Raw genomic sequence first — 21,230 nt, forward strand, 5'->3', positions numbered from 1 at the left:
AGCCAAAAGTCTTCCAATTTGTTTTTCCATATGTTGACAAGTTTCTTATAACAAAGGATTTAAGTTCTGTTCAGGGCACACAGTATTACTAACTTTCAGAATAATATATTGTTTCTTGTTTTCATCAGGCATACGATTTAAATACTATACCTCATAAGTTAGGTTTGGCTATAAAAACTTAAGAGCCGCAGACCTATTTCAGCCACAGAAAACTGTTGGTGTGTTAGGAATAAGTGACATGATTGTCTATACTGTTGCCTAATTACAGACTTTTTAAAACAAAGTAAACCACTGTTAGTGAACATGATTTTCTTGAACTGACCTAAGAGGCCAAGTAAAAAAACAACATTTTTCATTCGTATTGCTTACAATTGGAAACAGCAGAGAAGCATTCTAAAATTAATGATCTTCAAACAATGTTAATTTGCTAGGATTGCACACTCAGCGTAACAGGAAAAAATTAGAAGTTTATCTTTCTGATGACGAAATACTACATGAAACTATAAGATTCAAACATAGGAAGAAAGAAGCAGTGTAAAGAGGACGCCTTAGGGAGACCCCAATTCAATGGGGAATCACATCACTGGTTGTGTATGTGCCCCTTTTTATTGAGAGGTCACTAGGATATCAGCACATAAGTATCATATTTATTTGAAATAACATTTTCTAAGGAAAAAGTTGGTTCTTGCCTCTGTGTACTATTTAATAAATAATTAGTGGACATTTTATAATAATTATTATTTTTACTCTCTCTATAGTTTCAGAGTTCATAAAAAAAGTTCACTTAAACTAACATTCTTCCTTACTCATTTGGAATAGTGTATTAAGAAGGTGCCTTTAAAAAAAAAAATGTTCAGCTCTGCAGTCACCATTTTATTTTAATAACGGAAAAGGGAAACCAGTAAAACAAATTGTGAGATTTGACAAACATAGGAGTATTGGCATTGTTTTTGCTTAATTACTGATTCTTTTTAATATTATCATTTCTGTAGATTAAAAAGTTGTGGATGAGCTAGGCCGTGGTTTTAAATAGGCCAAGCCACAAAATGTTTGCCTGATTCAGAGAAATGTTCTATAAAGGCAGGATCTGGTCTTCCAGGCCCTCTCTGCAGAGGAGGCGCCCTTGGAGAATCACATGACTCTGTTTTGTCTTTGACAACATCTGACCATGACCTTGGCCCATCAAATTTTCTTCAAGGGTTTAGTGGAGGAGTTAGAGGGGGCCTGGGAGGGGAGATGAAAGAAGAGAGAGGGTGGAGAGAGAACCAGAGAGTTCCAAGTGTCCTAGAGCCACTGCTGAGCCTCATAGGAAGTGTAACTGGAAAGGGAGCCAGTGAGCGCCAGCTGGATCTAGAATCAAGGGACTGGAATCAGCCAGTCCTGGGTTTGAATTACCTCCACCCCTTCATGGGTGTATGAAATTGCCTAAGATCAATCACCTCTCTGAGATTGTTCTCTCATGTATAAAATGGGGCTAAGAAAATGTACTTTGCAGGGCTGTTATGATAGAGCCATTCGGGTTTTAAGACAATGGATCTGAAGAACCCTGTCCGGTTTCTGGAACATACCAGGCTCAATAGACAGGAACTATTATCCTGATTGGTTTCTTCCGCTCACTTTCCTCCAGCTTCCTGTTACCCCCTCCGTACACTCCTTCACGAACAGAGGTGACTTTTGGGGTGAGATGACCACTGATTTATACTTCGGCTTTTCTTTCCATAACATTACTCACTCTAGTCCCAACAACTTCTAGGTTTCTTCTGATTAAAGGATGTTATGATTCTTCTCTGGTTCTGCATACAAGTCTTTGGTCCTGTCACTTACGACCAAGACATTTAGGAAAAATGAATGTGCATATTTTTCAGGCTTCAGGGGCATGGTGCTATTGCTAGTGTGGAATCCATGCTAAGGAGAGATGGTTTCAGAGCCAGAATCCAACTCTGGATTTTATTTTCAAGGATTTCTCTCTCTCTCTTTTTTTCTTTTTTTGAGCCACACCAAATAAATCTTTGTTCTCCTGTGTTCAGCAAACTTGGTTTTATATTCATTCACTACAAAATCCTTCTGACTCTCAGGAAACTAAAGACAAATAAGCCTCAGTGGTTTTTATCTATCAGGCTTTTATCCTATCATGGCAATTGGAAAGAGTCATTAATAACCAAGACACAATCAAAGGAACTTGACAGTATGTGTGGCAAAATAATTAATTAATATAGAATTATAACTCAAGTCTTCCCTGTAATGAAAAAACCAGGCCTGCACCAGTACACGACTTTGAATTCAATAACTACTGCTTGCTTTAGGCATATTAATTAAAAAAAAAAAAAAAATTCCTCCAAAGCAAATTTAAAAGGAGAAATGTGTTTGGAGTCATTTCTCTCGTGTCAGATAGCACAATATTTTCTAGAATAAGTAAATCAGGTGCATGGTAATACTTTATCAAAATATTGACATTAAAATATTACCAGGCCTCATTGTTTGTCAGTATTTCGATTTTCTTACTTATTTTTTTAAGACTGGGTTTAAACTCTTGTTATCAAGCAGACTTTTAATTTCTCATTTTTCAGAGATAATATTGAAAGGTCACTTTGTAGCTTTTAAAGTTTTAAGAGATGACTCATGGCGCCATCACTGTCTTACAGGCTTCAAAATCCAGTTTCCAGTCACTATTGTGCATTTTGATTTGGCAAACATGTATCTGTGTTTTATGTGTTGTAACAGAGATTATTATTAAGAGCTCTTTATTGCTGGTTTCTATGTTTTAGGTAGTAGATCTTCAGAACACCCCATCAAATGGATAAAAAGAACATTGCATGCTTTAATGAAATATACTGTTTGCTTCATTAAAAAAAAAATCTCTGATGGAGAGTCATAAAAAATCTGGAAAGTTTCTCTACTTATTACTTTCAGATTTGTCTTACAAACTTATTTTTCTTTTTACTCATTAGTAAAGATGCCTACATTCAGAAAGATGAGCCTTCTCGAGCTGGCAGCTTTGTTCCCCAGAAACACTGCACACAACCAAAAGCAAGGGTCAGCAGTGAAGAAGGGCTCTGTCAGACTAAGGCCAGGAAACACGTCTTTTGTTCTCTAGTGATCAAAAGCTGTGGACACTTCTGCTTCCAAAGAGACATGACTGAGAGCACCTAACTGAGAAGCTGGTGAGGCTCCAGGGCCACATCTGAAAGACCATGTCTGACAAAGGCCTGAGTGCCCTGGGGAAACGCCACGGGTGGCCCTCTGGATTGTGGGCTGGTTCCAGCTGGGCCCAGTGGACCTGGTCTGGGGCTGGTGTTAGCACTGGTTTAAAGGACCCCAAGAAAAGCTACCTAATCCAGGTTGTTTGAGGCATAAGAAGTGTATTCTAGGCTCACCATCGACTGATTTGAAAATCTCAGCTTAGCCTCAAAACTGACTTTTAATCAATAAGTATTTATTGAATGTCTATTATGTTTCGAGGTCATCTAATTTCAAATTCTGCCCCCCAAACTTTATGTTATTTTGTATTGAATCATTTCCCGTGACAGATAATATATCTGCATAATATCTTCAGTGGTGGGTCAAAAGATAAAAACCCAGAGAACCATTAGGCGCTGCTCCTCTTACTCCTGGCGAAGCCTCCCTTCAATTTTTCAGAAAGTGGGTCGTTTATTCTATTCTTTAACATCTCCAAGTATTGCTACTATATGATTGTCTTCTCAGTGCTTTTTAAAAAAAGCCTTTTTCCAAACGTCGACAAAATTCTTCTACTTAGGAAATTAGGAACTGTTTGTGTTTCCCAGGCTTTCCTTAAATCCTGAAGAAACAAGGATCATTTCCATGGTGTGTTGTTAAAAACAAGAGGACAGGCCCCAAATGGAGTCACTTATGTTAAGCCCCACAAATACAGACTACACTTAATTATGGTTTCAGCTCTCCTAGAAATGGAATCTTAAGCCAGTCAGAAGTCGTCTGTCTGATCAGCCCTAGTTAGGTTGTCTGCCGAGAGACCCCTGCCACCCTCTAAAATAAAGATATGTTGCTGTATCCAGCCAGCTTTGCTGCCCATTGTAACTTGTTCTTGCTCCCTTCTCCCTGTAAGGCTTTCATTTTGTTAAGTTCCTCTGAGCTACTTTCCATCTGCCAGATTGGATGCTGCCGGATTCATGGATCTGTTAGCAAAGCCAGTAAGATCTTTACAGTTTATCCTGTTGAGTTTTCTTAACATCACGGTCTTCTGTTTTGCCAAAATTATGATTTTAATGGTGTATAAGGAACATTACATGTTCATGGGAACGTCAATGGTTTCCGAGAAAAGACCCCACATGAAAAATTATCAAGAAAATCAAGAGAAAATAATAGAAAGCTCCTGGCTCATCCTGAAGGATGAAACAGCCTTGCAAGTTCCTTTTGCGCACACTGCTGTACCTCCTCACCCTGTTAAAAACACCGACCAAGATCTGTGGCGTAATTTTACGGCCATGATAGTGGGTCCTGTTCAGGTGTTCCCGCCCGTGCACCCCACCTCCACTGCGGTATGTTTGAAAATCTATAATGGATCTGGTGGTTTTCAAGCAAGAGTGGACTAAGGAAGAGCACATCTTGGGAAGTGTAGGAACTCCCCAGGACTTGGTAGCACAAAAGAACTATATTTAAATATCACCTAACTAAGTAATGACACATTTTGAATGAACTTGAAATGGACCAGTGGCGCGGGGGTGTACACCCCTTCTCTGTCCATTAAACAACATACTTATTCGTCCCCTATGACTTCAAATCTCTCCAACAAGCATGAAAAAGACAGAGTCGCAGAACTCAGATGTGACAAGGACCGTATTTCCTAGACCCAGGGCTGTTCTCAGGAGTGCCGCAATACACCTCCTTTCCGAGTCTGGAACTTGGTAAAGCTGTTTTGAAGGATGCCCCGAGTTGTGTAGAGGCCCATTTCGTTTTGCATCCAAAGAGTAAAATCCCTGTCTGGGGCCGACAGTTCAGACGGGCAGGACTGTGCATCCGCTCTAATGGTTCAGATGGACAGACCCAGAGCTGGACAGGGCGGGGGCGCACGTCGCCGCCGGGTCTGCGGGGCGCTCGGCTGTCGGGCCTCGGGGTGGAGGCCCGGGGTCAGCCCTGCTCCGGGCTGCGCGCCCGGGCGCGGGTCCGAGCCGCCAACTTGGGGCCAATCAGCGCGCGGCGTCCGGCGCCCGCAGCCCGGCCCGCGCCCCGCGCCCCCGCCGGGGGCAGCAATGGCAGAGGCGGCTCCGGGCCGAGCGAGAGCCGGGACGAGGAGGGGCTGAGCCGCGGGGGATCCTGGAATCGGCGGGGAGGTGGGGATTCTGGGAGGAAAGCTGCATTTCCTCCTTCCCACCGGCCTCGCCCCTCCACCGGCACCCCAAATGTCCATGTGCCGCCTCCCGGGGTGCTGAGCGAGGCGCGCGGCCGCGGCGGGAGAATGCTGGGCATGTACGTGCCGGACAGGTTCTCCCTGAAGTCGTCCCGGGTGCAGGACGGGATGGGGCTCTACACGGCCCGCAGAGTCGCAAAGGTGGGTGACCGGGCGGCCCGCGCCTCCCGGGCCGCCCCTCCGCAGGCCGCGCGCCGCCGGCTTCACGCCCATCGCCCGCCGGGCTCCCGCGGGGAGGCCGCGGTCCTGCAGGGCGGCCTGTGCCTGCCGGCCTCCCGGGCGGCAGTGCCACGTCAGGGCCGGCCCTGCGCCCCGCGCTCGGGACCCGGGCGGCCCGGCCGGCGGCCCTGCGGCAGGACGTCTCTCCTCCCCCTGCAGGAAGTGGTCCTGACGCTCGGAGCCTCCTCTTCCCCGGTCCGGGAGCGAGGGCGTCTCCGCGTGGGCTTGGCCCGCGGGGGCGGGGGTCCCCTCCGCGCGCACGCAGCCCTGCGCGCCTTTCTTCCTTTAGGATGCGTTACGGGGCCAGGAGCCCTCGCCTCGCCCGCGGCGCTGGGCTGCCGCTCGCTCAGCACTTGCCCAGGAGTTCTTCCCTCCTGCGGATTCTGGGACGTGCCGACCAGATGATTTCTGAACCTCTGATCTTTTTTCTCTGCCTTGGGATTTGTCTCTGACTAGGTCTCTTTCCCGACATTTAGAGGCAAGTGAGTAGGACAAGCGTGTTGCCCTGTACACACGGAACGGCCTGGAAACGGTGGATGTTGAAAGCAAAGGCCTAGGAGGAGAGATCACTGGAAAATTCCAAACTTGGGGATCTGATGAGAGTTGTGTTACAGCCTTTTTCCAGGATCTGTAAACTCTAGAACCAGAAAGGCAGGGCTGAAGTGGCCAGGCTGACGTGTACTGAGCACATACTCTGTGCCAGGGCGTGCTTGCTGCTTCACCTACAGTAGTCACTTCACCTGCACACCTCTCCAGTGAGAACACTGTTAACCCTCCTGCAAGACAGGAAGAAACACGGCCGCAGAGTCTAATTTCCTGCAGACTTAGTGAGTTAGGCCTCAAACCCATGGCTTCTGAGTGCAAAGCAAAAGTTCTTTCCAGATCATCCTCTGCCAGCTTCCCAGCAGCCCTGCCGACCCCCTTAACAGATACCTTGAAAAATGGAGGTTTGGGCAAGATCAGGCTTGTGCAGATACGGTGTGCTATGAAGTGGGTCACAGAAGCACCAGGATGCCTTTCGTCTGAGTATAAATCTCCCCACCGGTCACCTAAGAGCAGGTGAAGGAGGGTGGACAAGTACCTCACAGGGCTGCTTGACAGCAGAACATGTAAGCAGCCCCAGGGCGAAGTTGGGAAAACAAGCCTCTGTTTGCTTTTTCAAATGGGGGTTTGGAGGATTGCTCAGAGGAGCCCCCCAGGAGTAAGCACCTTGTCTGAGTGAGGGGTACTGATGGATGCTTTTGCCAAATGGGTAAATGTTAAAAACAACACTCTTCCAACTCAGAAGCTGAAATTCTGCTTTTAATTTTTTCTTACAAAGACAGGATAATTCCCAAGTGGATTTTTCTTGCAGGTCTCAGGCCTAAATGTAATCACTTAAAAATTAAAGAGTTCTTAAACATCACTTTGTTTAATGTTAGTAATAGTAATACTCTAAAAGGTTGTATAAATGTTAGAATTATTACATAATTCTATTTTTGTCCTTATATTGTTACTTTAAGTTTTTAGAAACAGCTGGCCAAGGTACTTTCTTTTGATCCATCTATTAATTCCAACTTATTTTTCCAGGTGGTTGATTATTTGGACATTTTTATTACTTTTGGGCATAGAATAAACAGCTTCCAAATCATCACATATTACTGCATTTTACTATTGCAGCACTAAATAGACACTTATCTTTCCCCAGCTCTTGTAACTTCACTACATAAAACACATATAGGAATTTTTATCCAGATCACATCTAGACTGCTTCAGGTGAAGATGCAGATGTTTGCAGTGAATCCAAACGTCATTCTATGAGTGACATAGTTTAGTTTTGATCACAGATACTCAGTCATAAGGCCACTGATCATAGACAGGTTCACGGATGCCAGCAATGACCCTGAGGGAGTCTTCTGCTCCCTTGCCTCCCAGAGGCGGAGGACGAAACAAGCTGGAGTCAGGTTTTAGCTGAATGGTCAGGAGATGCTAAGTATCCAGGCATCCCCTACCTGTTTGCAAACAGTGTCTTGCTGCTGAACTGGTCCTCGAGGTGCCCTGTAGAAAGCAGGCCTAACTTTCTCAGACCTGTAAGTCCACGGGTCTGAGAAGAGAGTATTTCAGCAGTAAAATTAAGGACCTTACTTAAGATTTTTCATGTTCTCTATTCTAAACAGATTTTGGAATATATCCCTTTAGAAATTACTGATGTTTTCTCATACTTTTAAAACACGTATGCTCATATATCACTTCTGTTTTAAAAAAAACAACGGCAATTCAAGCCATCTGTTGATTTCAAATTCAGAGACTCTAATCCAGGCCTGTACTGAGGTTGGGGATCTTGCTAGAGGCTCCACCCCTACTACACTCACCACGTTGATTTGGGGTTCCCTTACCAACAGGACCCCGAATCCTTCTCTAGACCCACTCATTTATGTGCAGCGTCTCCTAGAGTGGGGTCCCTGCGGCAGAATCGCAGAATTCTCGGGCTCCACCACAGTCCTACTAGGTTTTCCCTTGGCTATTATCCTTTTTTACAGGTCTGTTGCCTCTCATTTGGGGGAGGGAGTAATAAAATCTACACAGTGACAAGAAGAAAAGGAAAGGGCTTTCTTCCTTTTGTTGCCATTACGGAAATCAGAGGTTGGATGAGCAGTCATTTGGTCGCTATTTCTGTGTAAGCCATGAATTGTTCTTGGAAAGCCCTTGAGTAGAAAAAGGAGGCCTGTGTTCATTCACAATTATGCACATTGAAATTGCTAGTGATAAGAATAATACAATGGACACTTTCCATGCCGTGTGCCAGGCAGGCCCTGTGCTTCGTGCTATGAGCACAGTTTAATGCTTCAATAAAGATGTGGAATTCTACATTACAAAGTATTATGCAGATTAAAATGAATATTAGTTACTCAAAACTAATACATTTAGCATAAGTACAATAGAAAGTACATTCCATTTTTTATATCATGACCATTTTTTCCCCTGACTAGAGCTTATACAGTAGTTCCCATTATCCATGGGGGGGGGGGGGGGTTCCAATACCCCCAATGGATACCTGAAACCATGAATAGTACCAAACCCTATATTCTGTTTTATCCTATACATACATATGATAAAGTTTAATTTAGAAAGTAAGCAATCTCATGGATAGAAGATTCGTTCTTACCATAAGTAGATCTTAGGAACTTCAGATTTTTTTCTTTCCTTATTAGGTGGAGAACTTTCACCTTTTCACTTCAAGGAAGCACTTTCTGGCTTCTCTTCGGTGTATCCGAATCGCCAGCATCACTGCTCTTGCACTTTGGGGCCATCATTAAGTAAAATAAGAGCGATTTGAACAGAAGCACTCGGGTACTGCCACAGTCAATCTGATAACCCAGACGGATACTATGAGACTAATGGGCGGGGAGCACATATGCAGCCGCGCAGCGTATGCAGCGTGGGGATGCTTGGCAAAGGGGCGAGTCACATGTGGGCTGCATTTCACGCAAGATTTCATCACGCTCCTCAGAATGGCGCGTAATTGAAAACGTATGAATTGTTTATGTTTGGAATTTTCCATTTCATGTTTTCGGACCATAGTTGACTGCGGGTAACTGAAACTGAGGAAAGTGAAACCCAGAATAAGCGGGGACAACTCATGATTAATCAGTGGGTGGTGGTGTTCGAGCTTGTGCTTGAACCCCAAAAGTGGAAAGGTAAACCATAAGTTTTCTTCAAGCTCCCAGATTCTGTGATTTTATGGAAAGCGTCATGGTGGGAAATATGCTACTACTACCCGCCTTCCTTCCTTTGAGGTGTATTGCAGGCTGTTGGTTTTCTTCCCTCCTACTTCCAGTCGTATGTGGCAGGCACTGCACTGGGCTCTGGGGATACACAGGTGAACAAAACGGACAACGTCTGTCCACAGGAGTTGGTTTTCCTATGTGAGGATTGTGGGGACAGAGTCCCAGAGAGCAGTTTCCAGGCTCTTGGCCTCACGTGGAAAGGTTCTGGCTTGGTTATTAGATGGCCATCAGCTGTGATCAGATGGCTGTCTGCTGTGGCTGGGTGGCCATCACCTGTTAACCAGTTAGCCATTGGCCACTGATATAACTGCCGTGGCTGAGCCAACAAGTGCACATTGCAGTTAGCAAGGGGTGGGTTGGTGGGTTGGTTGGCAGGCAGACAGAGAAGCGCAGGTGGCAGATTGCGGATCGTGTGGCTCCTGTTTCCTGTGTCTCCAACCCAACGCCAGCGAGAATACAGTGGGATGACCCCTATTTATGGCTCCATGGGTGTTCCTTTTTGGCCTCACCACATCCCGTGTTCTTGTGCAGGGAACAAGACCAGAGATCCTGCATTACAGGGAGATATGGGGTACCCAAGTAAGAAAGGGAAGATTACCAAGATAATTTAAGCATACATACATACATATGTATTTGGATTGACTAGTCAATGGAATTGCAGACTTATAGCAATGTTTTGTGTGGTCAGGGAGACATAAAAGCTAACAGTTTCCATGCAGTCTGACTAGTGCTGTGATGGACAGCAACATGAGGTTGTGTGGATATGTGAGAGAAGAGGGACCACAAGTGTTCAGAAGCTGGAGAAACCCCACCGCCATTACAGTTAGTGATCAGCAAATGCTGGGGCTTCACAGGAGGCCTTGTGGAGGAGTTGAATTTCATGGGGTCACACAATTATTAATACTGTCTTTAGGACTGAGCACTTTATGTGCAGTATTTTATTTTACCCTCCCATGAACCCTGTGAAGTAGGTAGTGCCGTCATACCCATTCTCAGTTGAGGAAGTGGAGGCAGAGAGGTTGGCCAGTGTGACACATTAAGTATTACGGCCTGGGTGGCACAGAAGGAGCGGTGGGCCTGTGGGGCCTATTCCAGGGAGGCTGCCCAGACTCTGCTCTTAATTAGTTTGGGTGGAATTGAACGCTTTCTAGGTAGAATTGTTGGAAATAAAAGGCAAGCAGTCCTTTGAGGCCTACGCCCTGTGCCAGACCTTATTTCAGACCTGGGAGTTGTTTAAACATTTCCACTGAAGCACCGGCTTGCACCCTGGTACGGTCACACACAATCACACATTTTGAAGTGTGGGTTTTCTCTTCACTGTGCCCTTGTGTATGTTATTTTTATTGTGCAGGGGTCTTCAAAGGTGTGTTATCATCCCCAATGTACAGATTATATACTTGCTCAGTTATTTTTGTCAGCATTTTGCAGTGGTCTTTATGTTGACCTTTCCAATTTTTTTCCTTTGCAATTCCCTCTTCACTAGCTGGCGAAAACCTTATCTGATGGTCAGATACATGGTTCTCTCTCTTTATAGCTAGAAGCCTTTAACTTGCATACCCTTAGCATAGCTGAGCTGGGTTTGTATTTTTAAAAAGACTGCAAGTTAGGCTAAAGAAAAGCAAAAAAAGGAAATAACTAAATAATGAAATAAAATATGTCTCTCCCAGATTTCTGGTCCCCTGATTCCAGTAGAAGCAGCAATGGGCATTGCTGGGGCCCGTGGGAACTTAAATGAATACAGTGAGGAGCCCCCTTGGGGCCCCTCTCTTCCTGGCTTCCTTCCCTTTCAACCCTGTGCTTTTCTGCCTGCGGAGCTCCCAGGTGACATCTGTGCCTGTGAAATCACGGGCAGTCTCCCACCGCACTTTGCCCTTCTCATGAACCAATGCAGGATCCTAGTTCTACCTTGCCAGGGACACTAGGATCTTATCCACAGCTGCTTTTCAACTCAAACTTATTGACAGCACTGGGTATTAGTTTCCTGTTATTGCTGTAACAAATTATTACAAGTATGCCTAAAACAACACCAATTTATTATAGTATGGTTCCAGAGAATATAAATCTAAAATGGGGTGCACAGGCTGGTTCCTTCTGGAGGCTCTAAAGAGAGCCGGTCTCTGCTTTTCCCAGTTTCCTGGAGGCTGCCCGCATTCCATTGCTGGGGTCCTGTATCATTCGGACCTCTGCTTTTGTCCTCATAGCTCCTTCTCTGGACCCTTGTGATTCCTGTAGGCCCACCCCCATAATCCAGTTTAGTCTCGCACCTCAGAATCCCTAATGTAATCACACTTGCAAAGTCCCTTTTACATTGTAAGGCAATATACTCACAGGATCTTGGAATTAGGATGTGAGCACTTTGGGGAAGGGGGTGGGGCTCTGTTATCCATCTTACCAGGCTCCAAAGTATAATTCTTTCTGGCCTAGGTCATGGGACATTGTACAGTGACTAACTGGGCTGAGTCTAGCCCACATACTGGTCCTGATAAAATGTACTGTCTGCAAACCTCACGATGATGAGTATTCTGCCTTGTTTTCAGTATTGGTTCTGGCAAGGTCTGCAGGGTTGGCATTAGGCATGCAGGAAAGCCTGGGTGCGTGTTTCTGTTACAAAGAGGAAGAGCAAGTATGTGAGAATCAGAACAGGCAGGAATAGGTTCTGATAGTGCCTCCCTGATAGTGCTTCAAGGACCTTCAGGAGTCATCAGATTTGCACATCCCCATTTTACAGATGCAGATACTGACGTCCAGAGAAGCTCTGCGGGGGTCTTGCCGCTCCTGCTGCCTCTCAGGCTCCTGTGCCTTCACAATACCTGCTTCCTCTCTTTCAAACCACGGCAGACACCTTGATAAGGGATTGGTAGTGAACACATTTGGTGAGGTCAAATCTCAAGTAAAAATATGTGAAATAAAGGTTTAAATCTGTGTTTGTGAAAATACAGTAAGCTAAAAAAAAGGGGTGGTGGGGGGGCAAGTTGGATAGGGTTAGAAAAACGTGGAAAAGAGGAAACTTAAAAAGTAAGTAAAAGCATAAAAGAAAAATCACATAATATGCATAAATGTTAATGCAGGAAGACTCGATTTTGCAGAATAAGAGTTTTGTTGATCAGCTTAGAAGGTGACTCGTGAAGAAACAATGGATCTTTATTCTGGGGCTAAACTTCTGCCAGTGGATGTTTGCTTGAATTTCCTGGTGGCTGGTGATAACTAATCTGGAAACGCAATCAGAGGGAAAGTAATCACCCTTCAAGCCTGCCATGGTGCTAACTCGTCTCTGTGTTCACACATTTATACTCTATGGTGGTGACTCAATGCAGCTTTGTATATCCTGGTGGAATTATAGATTTGTTTTCATGTATAACTAATCCACCTAAACTAATGGCTCCTCAGTAACTTCCTATTTTGTTTTTTGTGATAATAACAGCTACAGTTAATTCTTTCAACAAATATTTATTGAGCACCTGTACTTGTTAGGCCCTGGGCTAGCTGCTAGTGACAGAAGGCTGAGTGACAGATGACAGTCACTGGATGTGTCACACAGTTTATATTTAAACCCTACAGCAAGCCTTCAAGCCATTATTATCCTTGTTTTATAGACGAGGGAACTAATTTTGAGGAAGATTACATCAGTAACAAGTGAATTAGAATCGGAATTCAGATCATGTCATATATCCTTTTCTCTAAAAACACCAACACTGTTTTCCTCTGTGCTGATAACATGCGGGATCTATGCTCCTGTGCCACAAACAGACAGCCACTCACACACTTTAAAAAAAACTATTTTATAAAAATGAAGCAAGAATAAGCTCATTTCATCATTTAGCACTTCTCATTTAACAGTATCCGGAAATCCCTCCAAGTGACCTACGTTGGCTCTAATTGTTATTTTTAGTGACTGAACACATTCCGCGCTGTGGCTGTGCATAATGTTCATTTATTCAGATCTCGCTTTACAGAATTATTCAGTAAACCTTTATCACCAAGATCTGTGCTGGCCCTTTGGAATAAACTAGTGAACAAGATAGAAATTCTGGCATGTGTGGCTCTTGCGTTGTGGTGAGGGGACACAGAAAATAAACAACGAGCATATTCTGTAAATTTAATACTGTGTTAAGATGTGGTAAGTGCTCTGGAAAAAAGGGCGAGTAGAGCTGGGTCCGGGTGCCTGGGCAGAGTGTGTGGACGTGTATGGGCCATGCTGTTACAACACGGCGGTCCCGTCAGGCCTCACCATGGGGGACGTAAAGGACGGGAGGACAGTAGCCCGGTGTTTTTCTAGGGCAAGAGCATTGTAGGCAGCAGCTCGAGCAGAGGTGCTAAGACGGGAGTTTGCCGGCCATGTTCCGGGACAAGGACGCAGCGAGGCTGGAATGGAGTGGACGAGGGAGCTGAGCCCAGGGGAGGACAGCAGAGGGTCAGTGAAGGGAGGGTCCCAGGAGCACAGCCTCATCTCTCAGGGCCTGTCAGGCCACTGTGAAGACGTCGGCTGTGCGCGGAGTGAAACGGGGAGCCACTGCAGGCTTCGAGCAGGGCACTGACGTGCTCTGACTTGAGTTTATCAAGGGCACTCTGACTGCTGCGGAGAAGGGGCGGCCACAGGGCAGTTGTGTAAACTGGGAGGCTTGTTGGGGTGCCACTGCAGTAATCCACATGATGATGCTTAGACCAAGCATCCATCCAGATGATGGCTGCTTAGACCAAGATGGTGGCAGTGCTGTTGGTGTAGACTCAGTGAAGATGGTGGTGACAGCCTATGCTGCTGAGTTATGGGAAAAGGAAGGATCAAGGGTGTTCCAAGGATTTTAGCTTGAGAAATGGGAAGGCTTAGATTTTCTGGTTTATTACTCATCCCACCTGAGAGAGAGCCTCACACCAGTTCTGCGCCAGAACTTAAGGCTTTACCTACACCCAGTTGCCCGTACGTGATAGTATCAGTTGTTTTGCTCAAGACAAGCAGGTAGCTTAGGGTTGAGGTTAAGGGAAAAGATGCTGCATGCACGTCACCATAGACCCAGGATCTCTTCTTCCTCACAACTCTCCTGTATTTCCCATTTGATAAAGGATAAGGCTGTTGTATCTTGGGCACTTGTGCAGTTCTTTTTCCCTGATCTGTGTTGTATCAGCTGAGAGTCATTGAGACAATTGCAGTAATCTAGACCTTGGGGATTTTCTTCTCCCTGTAACAAGAAGTTGGCGGGTGGGCATTTGCTGCTGATCAATCAGTTCAGTGGCTCAAAATGTGAGGGTGAAAGTCTTTGTAATTCTCTTGGCCTCAAGATGGCTGCATTAGCCCCGGTTCTCATGGTCCTATTCCAGGGGAAGAGAAAGAGGAAGTAACCAAGGTAGTAGGGTGTGCTCACCAGCTGACTTAGCTCTCATTTAAGAGCTTTTGTGGTAGGTCCATACTCCAATGATTTCTGCTTGCAGTTGTTAGCTCACCTCCCTGTTTTAATGGAATGCTAGTAAATGGAGTTTTTCTACTTGGACACATGAGTACCGTCCACAAGGTCAGTGTTCTAGTACCAAGGAGAATGGATAGGGAGGCACCCTGTCTGTCTCTGCTGGGCAGGCACTGTAGAGAAAGAAGATTGAATACGTTTCAGAATTGCACTTTTTAGAAATGTACTTTGTTGAAGGCCTAATTGTATTGCAAGAGCACAGTAGTTTAACACTGAAACATAATTATGTTCCAAGTGGGGATTGTAGATTCCTTCTGTGAAAAGTCATCATTATTTCACATATAAATGATTCGACTGCAGATGGATTCACTTTAATATAGTTTATTTCATCTATATGCATGTATTTTTTTATTAGTTGAACCATTTCAAAGTAAATTACAGACTTTATGACAATTCATTTCTCAATATTTCAGCATCAGGACGTACTCCTAAATAGCCATAATATCATTTTAATGTCCAACAAAAATGAGAGTAATTTCCTAATGGCTTCTAGTATAGCCTGTATTCAGGTTACTCTAGTCGCCTCCAAAATGTTTTTATAGCTGTTTTATTTTTGAACCAGGACCCAAACAAGGATTGCCCATTGCATTTGGTTATGTCTACTAAATCTCTTAACAGTCTCCCTCTTTCCAACCTCCTTTAGTAACACTGACTTCTCTACTTTCTGAAGAGAAAGGCCAATCGTTTGTAGAGTATCTCACAAGCAGAGTGCTTTCCCAGGGTTTTATTTAATGTGTTTCTCTTCTCTATTTCTTCTAATCTGGAAGTTAGATATACATGATGTTACTTTTTAAAATTTGTTTTACACACTGGCATTGTGTATTAAACGCTTCTCCCTATCTTCAGAAAACTTTCTACATTGCAATACACGGTGCAGTTTTAGCAGCGGGAGCAGGAAGCAAACGCCTTCCTCTCCTATGTGTTTTGTCCACACGCTCTTCCCAGCAGCCCCGATACCTCAGGTGCCAGGTAAGACAGGACAAGCCTGGGAAGCCGTCTCCCCATGCTCGCTGGCCCTTCCGTCTTTGGCGGGACCTGGAGAGCTCTACAAACAGCCCTCTCACATTCCTGTGGCGGACACCGGGGCCTGAAGAGCTAGAAAGGTTTACTTCCTACCGCCTTATAGCAGGGAGTACATCCTCTCTGGTCCTCTCACTGTTAGTGATGCCAGCACTCGGTTAAGGCAATTGCCCCATTGTCAGGGTGTGGATACTGTATGAGTATCTATTTGACTACCAACCACTTGCCTGATGGTTGTAGCATCCATCGATGATTCCTTGCCTGAATAGTTATATTATTAGGGATTTCAAAATGGGGATTTCTCAGATAGCCCTCCTTTATTTCTAAGTTAGCATCCGTCTGTAAAGAAGAGCTTTCCTTCATTGTTTGCAGCTCTCTGGTTGTCCTGAACTAGGGTTATTATGGAAAAGGTAAAACAAAGTCTTAGTTCTTTCTCTTTACTAATTTTAGTAAATTGTTATCCTCTAATAATGGCAAATGAGGATTTTTTTAAAAACAAGATTTTCTTCTTTCTATCATTTTGGACTTCAGAATTTGTTAATGTGTTTCAGTCAGTTACCCTCTTACTCTCTTTGATTCTCAAATTGTTCTAAATTTGGCTTGTGGGAGCTCTTTCTAACAGGATTTAAGAGCTAGGAGAAATCTTCGGAGTCAACTACTCCAAATCCCTAAATTTTATAGATAAGGAAAATGGAGCTCAGAAGTTAGTGACATCTGTATATGTCCCAGCTAATGAATGGCAGAGCAAGGATTCGGAGCCACACCCCTTGAGGCCTCAGCTGGTGCTTTCTCTGTTCTTCTAAGAGGGAGATCTGCAGGAAATCTTGCTTTTGACTTCTCACTAATAAGCAAAATAAGAGAAAATGGCCCACATGTTTGCAATCATACATTTTTTTGTTTATTAAAAGTTATTGTCTAGCCCAGTGGGTGGCAAATTGAATGGATTAATTTATCTGCTTTGTTCAGAAAGAGCAAAGAAACACTATGTAGGCTGGGCATTGGGCCAGCCTGAGAGGTGAGTTTGACTTGGATAATTTGGTGTCTGCAGATGGAATTTGTCTTGCAGTCCTATTGTATTTGACTTGTACAGAATTTTGAAATCTTGGAATTTGTTGCCAGTATAGAAAGTAGTGATTTCACACACAAATCTGATTCGTCAGCCTCTCTAAAATATTTTCAGCTATCTGGCAACGTTGGGCCCCTGCTGTGACATGGCAGCTCTCAACTGGAGGGGAGACACAGGGCATGCTGGCCCTGCTGGCTCCCGACCACTCCCTGATGTGTCCTTTACATACTTGTTGTTGGGTGTCTGTCATTCTGCTGCTTCCTGCCTGACCTTGTAAGCATTGGAGATCATGGCCCTTGAGATAGTTAGAAGCCAAGAATTCTAGGAAGGATCTTGCCAAGAAAGCATAGCCTGAAAGTAATATCAGTAACTCAGGCACAGGTGAAAAGCAAGAAAATGGTGGACCCGGCAGTTTCCCTGCTGCTGGTATGAGATCTTCAGCAGCTTAATCACAGAAAGTAAAACCAATGATGACAGGAAGTCAGCTGGAAAATTTTCAAAAAGGTAGTTTGAGATATTGGTTTTCTTCCTCTCATTAATTATGAACCTCACCTTAGGTGTTTAAAATGCTAAGGCATGTGTATATATAATTTATATTATAATGAATCATATGAAGAATTTTCATTTTTGTAGATTGAAAATAGTCACATATCGACAATTTCATGTGGTTCAACGAAAAGAAAAAAAATATATAACATGTGCCCCAAGACTTCCTTTCATATGTATGTTACCCAAACATGTTTGAAGTCCACTAAGGTAGAAGAGGCTTATTCTCAGGTTAGAACTTACGTAGGAAGTTGTTAGTGAACAGAGCAGTGTATATAATGCAATTATAATTGTAAGGGAGTGCTGTTTGTATACCGTGTTTCCCCCCAAAAAATGACCTAGTCAGAGAATCAGCTCTAATGCATCTTTTGGAGCAAAAATTAACATAAGACCTGGTATTATATTATATTATATTATATTATATTATATTATATTATATTATATCATATTATATTATAAAGACCCAGTCTTATGTTATAGTAAAATAACACCAGGTCTTATATTAATTCTTGCTCCAAAAGACGCATTAGAGCTGATTGTCTGGCTAGGTCTTATTTTCGGGGAAACAGGGTAGTAAAAACCACAGTGAACAGAGTTGGAGGAGGGGGTGGGTAGCAGGTGCTGGGGTCCTTAGGGGAAGCTCCAGAGAGAGAGTGGGTCTAGTAAGTTTAAAGTCTTCATCTAAAGCCAAATATAAATTGTTTTAATTCTCTGCAATGTTTCTTACCACAGTACTATGGATAATTAAGAGTTGGCTATTCACATATTTGTAATCTTGCAGCCACAGAAAGAAATTTATTTGATCAAATTATTCTAATACACCCACACGTGTGCTTTGAAGACAATCTTATCAAATCCAGAGAGCTAACTATTCTTATAAATTTGCCTCCTCTATGTATGTTTTTATGTTGATGTTTTTCAAACTGTGGATGGCAACCCGTTGGTGAGTTGTGAAGTCAAGTTATTGGGCCAAAACTAGTATTTTTAAATAAGTGATTAAAATAGAGTAGAAAATACGGGAGTTTGTTGTACAGAATAAGGGTAGTATTGTTTTGAGAAATTTATAGTTTTATATGTGTGGGTTTCTGTGTTATATATGAGTTTGCTAGGCTAAGATGCAAAATGTATAGCTTACTCTGGATTGAGGAAAAAAATTGAAAGCTATATTTCTTATAGTTTGGTAGTTTGCGTTTATAATAGAGTAATTGTTCACTATTAATAGCAAATCTTTAAAAGTCAGAGTCCTCACTCTTATCTTGAATATTCACAACTATAAATCCTTTAATAATTGATCTCGGCCTGCATGCAAGCAGGCGTTTTGACTGATAACAGTGCATTTATTTGGGTTTCTAGCCCTTCCTCTTCAGTCCTTTGAACACTGCCGAATTGATCGATTCATTTTTTCCCCTCCCATTTTGTCCTGACCAGCATGTGTAGACCAGTTGTATTGGAAAGTGTATACTCAGATTATGACCTTCTGCAATCGTTGATAAAGGCTAAAACATGACCAAGTGGAGTAAAAAGTTGAACTGCCTGCTTTAATACCAAATCCTCAGATTGATTACTAAAAACACACCTATTTGTTGGTCTGTCTTCCAGAGAGGCTTTAAAGTCAGTGTCTTTATTCAGTCCGGCAGTGAGTGTGTGACTGCTATGAACAAGGCATGACCTGTGAGATTCCTAAGTGTTGTCAACAGAAATGAGAGGACAGTCCTGTGCCTTCCTGGCACTGGGTCGTGCGGTCACTTGTCAGGGTTCTGAGCCGTGGCCTGGGGAAAGGAACGGTGCCTGAGCTCCCCACTCAATAAACCACCCGTTCTCAGTCCTTTCTCTGACCTTTGCTAGGTGACGGGCCTTAATCCAGCAAGTGATTTAAACTCTTGGAGTCCCAGTTTCCTTCATTGTTAAATGGGGACATTCTCACATAGGATTATGTGAAGTGTGGCACATAGTAGTTCAGTAAATATTCATTTCCCTCCCTCTTCTCTCAGTCCTTACACAGCTTTTCTGAACTGCCATTCAATACTGGTGAGGTCCCATGTTGAGGTGAGAAATGATTCCCTCTGGGGCTGTGGTGTCTGCCTGAGGACTGATGCTGAGTGGCCGGTGTCAGCACGACGTGGCTGCTGACACCGGGCGGGATCTAGAAGCAGAGGTGCCTTCCAACCTCTCTGAAATCTGCTCCCTAAACTTAGTTATTAGAAATAGCAGTCTCCCCGTTTCTGTGGCCTGATTGTCGTGGGTTCTGAGGATTCTAGTCTTGACTTGAGGAATCTCGGTGGCATTTCCTGCCCCCAAGTTAACATTAAAGACGAGGTCTTCTGGCTCCGCCATTATTTGTGTCCTCTCAGTAAAATAAGGGGTTGGGTTAGCTGGTCGCATTCCTTTAAGCTTTAACATTTCACTGGTCCCAGAAGCTGGGTTTTCTGTTGTTCATGAAGTAATTCATATTCCTTGAAACGTTGCTTTGGTGGTTGTTCCCCCTCCCCTCCCGACGATGTTCATCAGAAGTTCCCTTGGAGATTTTGGTGGCCTTTTCTTTGTCCACCTCCTTCTGAAGGGAAGGTTCTACTAAAGACCGGTCACAGATGGGTTGGCAGGGTGCCCACCAAGGCTCTGTTCCTCTCTGCACACATTTCTACAGAACAGCTGGCCGGACAGGCTGGACCCCACCCCCGTCTCTCAACCCGGCCTTGGTTTGGTTGCCTTGGTGAGGAGGGAGCGTTTGCTTCCTGGTCTAACCTGCCTCACAAGTCCCAGCAGGGCCAACTGCCAGGGACACCCATTTCTGGGACATCTCACCTGGGAGCTCATCAAAAATGTAATTCCCTGTGTCCCCCCTGCCAAAGACTCTGATTTTCATAAGCCCAGGATCTTGAATTTGAATTTCTCATGCCAGGGGCTACAAAGCGAACACTTGGAGAAACGTTGGTTTCCAGGGAGCCCCCTTGGCCGTTTGAACGATTGGCAGGAGAATTTAAACCTTATTTATGAACAGTCTTCCTATAAGAATGGCAAGCCCACTTCTTTCTTGTTCATAATTGGGATGAATTTTTTATTTTTATGGAAACCAGGTGATTTTCAGCTTGGTGGGCTTGTCTCTCAAGTCAGACACAACTCAATGCTTGGCGTTTTGGGACTGCTTGCCAGAGGCAGCAGCGGATTGAAACATGTGAGTTCAATGTCATGATAGGTATAAGAGCCTTATCAGAGTTTGAATGTTAAGTCATTTAACCCTTTTATCCTGGCTCTAGTATTGTGGATTCAGGCTCTTAGGCTAAAAGCAGATTAAGTTGTACTTTAAATATATAAATATGTTGTGTGGTATAAATTTGTTAAAATGTGTCTCAGTTGATGGACATGAAGAGATAGAGAAAAAAATTTTCCAGAAAAGACATAATAGTTTATTTTAGTTACTTGATTGTTGTACTAATTCTTTTTCAATGTAATCATCACTACTCAGGGTGAAAAGTTTGGACCCTTTGCTGGAGAGAAGAGGATGCCTGAAGACTTGGATGAAAATATGGATTACAGGTTGATGTGGGAGGTGAGGATGTGATTGCTATTTTAAGTGTTTAAAATATGTGTCTCTTTATACTATTTAATGCATTTACAAGGTTAAGTTACTAAATATTAATTCCAGTTGACTGTTGGTGGAAGGTGGCGCAAGGATAGACAAATAGATGTAGTTTTTGACAAAGATGTCATTCGTACTAGGGTAGGGAAAGGATGGCATTTTCAATAATGGTTTTGGGTAAAAATGACATTCTCAT

At 43.8% G+C, this 21,230-nt stretch overlaps 1 protein-coding gene across 1 annotated transcript in view; it reads left to right on the forward strand.

Moving 5' to 3' along the window:
- The first annotated feature begins 4,973 nt into the window (after window positions 1-4,973).
- PRDM5 (PR/SET domain 5) overlaps window positions 4,974-21,230 on the forward strand; it is a 120,108-nt gene continuing 103,851 nt past the window's right edge. Inside the window, 2 exon segments of the mRNA XM_074338556.1 lie at window positions 4,974-5,524; window positions 20,921-21,004. Coding sequence (XP_074194657.1) covers window positions 5,432-5,524; window positions 20,921-21,004 — 177 coding nt within the window. The 5' untranslated portion in view covers window positions 4,974-5,431.

The sequence above is a fragment of the Rhinolophus sinicus genome, linkage group LG07 (genome assembly GCF_036562045.2).
Source record: "Rhinolophus sinicus isolate RSC01 linkage group LG07, ASM3656204v1, whole genome shotgun sequence".
NCBI lineage: Eukaryota > Metazoa > Chordata > Mammalia > Chiroptera > Rhinolophidae > Rhinolophus > Rhinolophus sinicus.